We start from the raw sequence: 7,393 nt of genomic DNA, 5'->3' as shown, positions 1-7,393 counted from the left end.
TACTCACAGGTTGGAGACTACTCTTATCCATAGTTGTGACTCGGGGAGGGGAGGAGAACCGAAGATGACATCACAAAGCTCAATTCTGAGCGGAGAAGAAGTTCAGGAGCTGCAGTCCCCAGTGATGCAGTCTCGCCTTCACTCACGTCGTCATGGGAACCATCCAAACGGATGTAGCTCACCCTGGTGTGGCGTCTCACTGTCGCCCTCACTAGAACGCGTACAATGGAGCGGGTGGCGGTAGCGTTGCTCTCACACAGAGTAGTGTTAGCAGTAGAACTACTGTCCATATTAGTTTCCCCAGTGATGGTCGCTAATTGATTACCTATGGTCACCAAGGCAGCCATATCTCTGGTGTCATCCCTGGCTCCAGCTGCCATGGTACCACGGTTCTCAGTAGCAGTGGTGCTCGCTCCCACGTCTCCCTCTCTCCTCTCCCCCTGTCATACCTCGCTCTCCAGGCTGGAGAAGTGGGCCGACCCTCGGCGTGAGCACAGGCTCTTGGCTTTGAGTGGCAGGTGGGGCGAGTAGAACCTCCGTGGCTGTGGCACCGAGCGCAGTCTCTGATACTGGAGTTTGGCACTGGCCGAAGCCTGAGCCTGGCCCTGGCCTGCCATCCCTACCCCTGCTGGTGGTGAGACGGAGGATGAGGAGGGCGGAGGCGGGATGGGCATCGGGAGGGAGGTGGGAGACATGGACGGCTGCTGGGGTGGTGACGGTGAGGGCTGCGGCGGATGGTCTGTGGGCTGTGTGCTGAGGCTGAGGTTAGATTGGCTGCCTGATTTGGCCTGACTGGGATCTGGTTTGGGGGGCAGAGGTTTGGGGCGAGAACCCCCGCTGAAGCTGTGGCAGTGGGGGAGAAGCTCTTCCTGGCTATGGGAAAGGGCCGTGGCTCCTCTCTTGGAGTGGGAGGTGTGCGAGCGACTGTGTGGATGTGGGTAAGGATGTGGTTGGGGGTAAAGGCTACAGGAACACATAGTGGCCCGTCCTGCGTCTTCCCCTCTGTCCCTAGCTCGCCCCTTGCTCTTCCCTCCTCCACTCTTCCACTTTTTCTCTCCTTTCACAGGGATTTTGTCCATAGACCAGTATCTTCTAGGAGGAGGGAAGGCTGCGGGGGGTGGCGGACACTGCGTGCCGAGCCCCCCACTCCCTCCCCCTGACCCCCAACCTACTCCTGGCCCTGAACCCCAGAAATCAGCACCAATCCAACCCTCTGCCCGAGTTCCTAGTAAGGAATCATCCCGACTGTTGATACTGCCTCCTTTCTCTCTGGAGGGGTAGGTGCCGAAGAACCACCCTCCTCCGCCTATGCCCCCTATTCCAGTGCTGCTTCCCCCTGCACCCGCTTCCCAGTATCTTTCAAAACGTCCGAACTCCCCTGACGAGCCCTCATCTGAATAACTGTCCTCTGCCCTGGCTCTGTCCCTCTCTGACTCAGACACTGCCCCCCTACCTGCTCTCCTTCCCCTCTCCTCCCCCCGCTCTCTCCCTCTCTCCCTCTCTTCCTCTTCCTCATCATCATCCTCGTCATCCTCAGAGTCCCACTCATGGAAGGACAGCCCTTCTCTTGTCTGTGCTTTCTCTTTTTCATAATGCATTAACAAAGGACGCCGCTCTCCGAGTCTACCACTGTCTTCTCTGTCCATCCCTCCACTTCTTCTCCGTTTGGAGGATGGAAGAAGTGGGTGCAGGGATGTTGGAGGGGTGTTAGAATCATCTCCTCTTCCATTTACCCAAAATTTGACAGATGCAGGGAGTTTATTGAGGTTAGGGTAGCGTTTATTGGGGGTATGATGTCTTGAATGAGAGCGTGAGGATTTGGGACGCCTCTCCCTGCTTCTGCTGCTATCCTCCTGTTCCCTGTCATTGCCCTCATCTCCCCCTTCTCTCCTACCTCTCTCCCGCTCTCCTTCCCATGAATCCCGTCCCTTCTCCCCAAATGTGCTCCGATACTGGGCAGAGAAGGAAGAGTAGTCTTGTATTCCTCCTTCCCTGTCTCCTTCTGCTTCTCCTTCTCTCTCTGGCTCTACATCTCCCTCCTCTGGCTCAGAGCGTCTACCCCCAGTTGATTTCTTCCTTTTCTTTGTCTTAAGTGCCTTCTTCTTCTTCTTTTTCACCTTTCGCCGCTTCCGTTCTCTCTCGCGCTCTCTTTCCCTTTCTTCCCTTTTTTTCCTCTTTTTGTTCTTTTTCTTTTTCTTCTTCTCTTTCTCCTTCTCTTTTCTCCTCTTCTTTTCCCTTTTTTGCCTCTCAGCATCTCCACCCCCTCCACTCCTCTCTCTCTCACTCCAGCTTGCCCACCACTCTTGGAGCTGAGACAGTTGGCTTCCCCCTCTCTCCCTCTCGCGATCCCTTTCTCTGTCCCCCCAGGATGTGCGTGGTTTCCTGGGGGGTATGGGTGGTGGCAGGCGGCCGTGGCTAAGGGAACGAGGCCGGATGATTGAGCGTTCCCTCTCCCTCCCCCTACCAAGGAGGAGGCTTGACTCTTCCGTCAGCTCCTCATCGTCATCATCATCCTCTCCATCCATTCCTCCAGTCCTGTCTCGTGTGCTCCTGGAGGAGCTGTAAGAGTAGGTGGGAGAGGTGGAGCGAGAAGATGAGGCAGATGAGGACGTGGACGTAGATGAAGTGGTCGACGAAGAGGATGAGGATGTATAGTGCAAGGATGCAGAGGGAGAAGGAGGGGTGTAAGAGGGGCTGAGGGGTACTGGCACAGGAAGTGAGAGCGGGGGAGAGAGGGGGCGTGCCCTCCTCCCTCCTCCCTCCCTCACTCCATCTCGTGCTTCTCCCCTCCGCCCCAGGGGCAGAATGTTCTCATATAATGGCCCTCCAGGCTCTTTGGGCTTCTTGGGCCGGCGCTTCCTCCAGAAGGATGAGGGGAGAGGGGGAGAGGGGTGTGGCAGCGGGGGTGTAGGAGGCAGAGGGGCCTGACTCTTAGGAGGCAATCTGGGAGTGCCCAGAGGTTTAACGGCCCCTTTCCCCTGACCTCCGCTGCCACCTCCCACCACCCTCTTCCCCACCCCGTGGTCCATGCCCTTCTCTGAGTAGAAGGCCACACTAGCTGGAGGGGGCTGGGGGTGGCCCCTGGGCATAGTCTTGGGGGTCTGGGACCCTGCCGGCTGCTCCATGCAGGGCCCCAGTCCCTCAGGGTCAATGGGACCATAGTATCTCTTATAACCATCAAGTCCCCCGCCCCCTCCAGCAGTTGAAGCCCAGTTTGGTGGGACTTTCTGAGCAAAGGGTCCCATGTCAGTGATGCCCCCCCTTACAGCCATTGGGTTGGTGGCTGTAGCCGATTTGGGCAGCCTCCAGCGATCCACCACAGCCAGTCTGCGGTCTGGCCGGGGCAGGAAGGTGGAGCAAGGGAGGGGTGCACCAGCAATGGGGGTGTTGGAGGGACCCAGTGCTGTCCCAGAATGCACCACGGTGGGAGGAGAGCCCGGTAGAGGTGTTTTGTATACGGGCTGCGGTTGTTGCTGTTGCGGTGGTTGCTGCTGTTGCGCCATGGCAATGGCTGGGTTGGTCATAGACGTTGAGACAACATGTGGCTGGGATGGAACTGTAACCATTGTAGTATGGTGATGAGTGGGCAAAGATTTAGCTCCACCTGGCGCTGTTTCATCCTCAAAGCTACAGCAGCTATACATGCCCTGAGAAAAAAAAATACAAATCAGAATTACAGAGTCTGAGTTTATCCTCTGAGTAAAATGAAATACAATAAAAAGTATTTCCTCAAATGAAAAATGAAACAAATAAATGCTGTTTTGGAGATCAAGGTGCCGAAATATACTGGTAAAAAAAATCTAATAACAGATGTGTACAGATGCAGTAGACTACAGATATCATGCTACATACGTACAAAAGACATTATATTACTGTTTGTGCATGAGAAACAGTAATGGGGACAGAAAGGGGAGAGGGGAATGAATGATAATGAAAATCATAAAACAGCAATCCAAATAAGTTCCAGTTTTCAAAAGAAATGCAAGATTGCTATTTTCCAGATAAACATCCAGTCCTATTTATAGTACAGTTGTGCATTGTTTGGTCAATTAAATTGCATACATAAATGCATAAATTACAACCTCAGTGGTGGAAAAGGATAAATTATTATCAGCAAAACTGCAATAGTCACATGCATATGGTGTGGGCTGATTCTGTCAAGGTCACTGTCAAAGGAACAGGATATCCAGGTTGTAAGCGGAATTGAATTTCAATTAATCTCCCGAATTGACTGAGTGGAATTGAATTGACCCCAGACCTCTCACTTTCTACTCACACTCAGTAACAGATAAGGGCACACACAGGCAGTAAGACACATGCTTACACATTTGTGTGCATATGTTTACATGCACAGCATTTTAGTTCCAGTCATATTGTCCTGTACAGTGTAGTCTAGTTTTAGTGCATTAAATTGTAGGACCACATGGTGGTTGCCACAGAAAAATGTTTTAATTATGGTGAAAGTTAAAAGATTAGCAACGAAAATGTGAATTTAAACAGTAAGACAGTCAGAGGTGAATTCACAAAGAATGGATCACGGCCACTGAAAGCACCATGAACTGTGGATCACTTGCAAGCACGCTCCATTTTAAGGTCCAATTCATTGAAGATATTGCATTAATGATATTACAGAGCAAACATGCCTGTAAAGTTAAAACGCAGCGTACATTGCAATTTGGCCATGTTTTGCGTCAGTTAAATACTCATATGCAATGGCCCCAGTAATATTTGTTCTTAAGGTATACCAAAGTAACATATCACAAGAGATGGTTAAGCAATGATTGTGTCAAAAAATTTAGCAAACCTAGTTGCTAGAAGAATACTTTCCACTCATATTTTAAAATTTTTAATTTGAAAGAAAGAACTTAATTCTTATTCTGCTTACTACCCTGCGATGTTTGTGAATTTCTTTTGTGGTTTTTTTGCTGGTTTTGGGGCCGCAAAAGCTGGGCAATCCTATTGTGAATTCGCAGCTTAATGTGCTAGTGCAGAAAAACACTACACACAGACAAAAACACTTACTCTGCTGATTGCCAGGAGAAAGTCCAATTTGCCAGAACTGGTGGCCATGCAGTGGCGCAGTTTCCAGTAGACCAAGTGTTTTCCCGCAAACACAAGCAAACTGAGGCCCATAGCCACCAGCAGCATGTAGAAGACCCCGGCCATGTTGTCAATATCCAGTTTACTGCTCATCACCTCAATTTTGTCATTATGGCAGATACCGGACAGCCAGAGGCGCTCCAGCATCTCAATCTCATCTGGAAATGGGAAGGGGTAGGGGTTGGTGGGCAAGAATGAGGAAAAAAAGCAGGAAAAGGGAAATGGATAAGGTTAAAAGGGGTTAAAGTACAGAGGAGTAAAGAAACAAGAGCAAATGGAGGGAGGAGGATTGAAATGCACAATAAAAAATAAAGTAATATAGGACAAGACAAGACAGGAAGGGGTTAAGAGATGAGAGTAGGGATCATATTGGATACAAGAAGAATTAAGGGAGGCTTGGGGTTATTTCAAGGTCGCACTGAGATAGATAGATAGATAGATAGATATGATATATAGATAAGATAGTGATAGATAGATAGATAGATAAGGACAACAGATAGTGACAATGGACACACAGGAAGAAAGAAAGGCTAATAATAAGCACTGAAGTAAAGGTCTACAGTATTGCTTGCTGTTTGCCCATTATCCAAGGTGACTCGTCAAGGTCAAAGGTCAGTAATACAAAAAGCTGGACTGGGTCCAAAGTAACAAAGAGAAAGGAGACTCAGATAGAGAGAGAGAGTCAAAAACAATGAAGTAGCTCTGAGAAGTAAAATAGCACCGACAACCTAATCTCAACATTGTAACCCAGAGTAAATGAGGAGAGGAGGAGAAAAGGGAGACCAGGAGCCACAGTGAGGTGGTTGGATAGGTTGAACAAGCATGGAAGAGAGGGACAGAGGTAATGAGAGAGTTGGGAAGAATATTCTACAAAGAGAGAGAGGGAGGGGCATTCTTTCTCTGTCCACGAACGCGTCAGGGGAAATGAGACAGACACAGAGACAGAGAGAGTTAGAGGGAGCTGGAACAAGGGAAGCAGAGATGGAGGACGAGAGACTGAGATTGTGTCATTATGACAAACAGCAGGAACACTCCTCAGCTTGAAGAGGATGAGAGGAGAGAAAAAGAGGGAAAAATGTGAAGAGAGAGAGAACCGATAGGAAGGGACAGAGACAGAGGCAGAAGGAGAAGATCATAATCATTTAATTGTGCTGGAGGGATGGTCAGAATCTCCATCAAGGTGGTAAGCTCTGGGGGATTCAAGATTCCCATCTGTTAACCTACCAGGAACCAAGCAAGGCCACTTTACCCACTACCTTGGGTTTTCATTTGTGATCTCACTGGCCTAATGAATCTGAGCTGCCTTGCTGAACCCGTGATTGGCTGTGGGTGTTGCTGGTGTAACCATAGTGATGGACAGCCAGAAGTTGCAGTGTATGATTCATGATGGAATTAAAGAGGTATTTTCTCCAATAGAAGTCGTAATGAGAGCTTCCTGTTACACTAATAGCAATGGTGGAATGAGCAGCACTGCAATAACCAGGTCTGAAGGTTGCATTTTACTGCATATTACAGTCTCCAAACTATTTCAAGTCAAAAGGCTAAAGCAGGGTTTAAAAGCTGACAAGTCACGCATCCACTCGCAGCACTACACTGCTCTGCAAAAACTCAAGCTCGAGCTTTTCACTTGTGCCATCATTAGCTGTGCTTGCATAGCTTAGATGAAGCCGACTCAGTCATCTGTGTGATCTGGCTAATGTGTCTCCTGTAGAACATCATTAGCCAATCAGCCGTGTCCTCCAGCAACAGCAACAGATGGACACAGTGCTACTGCAGCCCACTGGCAGACTCAGGTAACAACTCCCTGTCTCAGATTCACTCATACACCCATACATTCCAAGACACTAAGGTCTGTTTTTAACTCCAGAGTTTAGCCCCACTGAAGAGGATTTATTGGTGTCATTGACCTTCAGTAGCAGCTGTGTGTCCAAACAGGTGCCTGATGTGAAAACAGCAAGTGTCTTAGCAAAAGGTACAGATAAACAGGTAGTCACATGTTTGTCCTCCACTTCACAAGCCCCAGTTGAATCATTTCTCTAAGCTCTAAGTCTCATCTCCTGGCTTTCCTGCCATTTGACTTCCAGTGATTCATCTTGTGCTTCTCCATCTCCCTCTTTCACAATCTGACTCTTTCTCACTGTGCCTGTTTCTTCCCTCCCTTAGACCTTTGTGATGGCAGTTGTCTCTACCTCTCAGTCGCAGCCAGCTCAGGCCTGCCAAATCTGACAGGTGTGTCAAATCCACACTACACCTCTGTCGTTACTGGCAGGTCAGGTCAGGCAGAGCTGGCACA

The 7,393-nt window shown here is 49.4% G+C and overlaps 1 protein-coding gene across 1 annotated transcript in view; it reads right to left on the bottom strand.

Moving 5' to 3' along the window:
• Positions 1 to 443: 443 nt before the first annotated feature.
• Positions 444 to 7,393, bottom strand: part of LOC118335762 (glutamate receptor ionotropic, NMDA 2D) — a 30,289-nt gene continuing 23,339 nt past the window's right edge. Inside the window, exons 15-18 of the mRNA XM_035672188.1 lie at positions 5,023 to 5,258; positions 3,080 to 3,647; positions 1,628 to 2,971; positions 444 to 1,336 (exon numbers count right to left, since the gene is read on the bottom strand). Coding sequence (XP_035528081.1) covers positions 444 to 1,336; positions 1,628 to 2,971; positions 3,080 to 3,647; positions 5,023 to 5,258 — 3,041 coding nt within the window. The remainder of the gene's footprint in view (positions 1,337 to 1,627; positions 2,972 to 3,079; positions 3,648 to 5,022; positions 5,259 to 7,393) is intronic.

Source organism: Morone saxatilis, unplaced genomic scaffold, assembly GCF_004916995.1.
Source record: "Morone saxatilis isolate NCDOM2014 unplaced genomic scaffold, NCSU_SB_2.0 Contig24, whole genome shotgun sequence".
Taxonomy (NCBI): domain Eukaryota; kingdom Metazoa; phylum Chordata; class Actinopteri; family Moronidae; genus Morone; species Morone saxatilis.
Note: the sequence above shows the minus strand (reverse complement) of the source record. Positions and strands in the feature narration are given on the sequence as shown.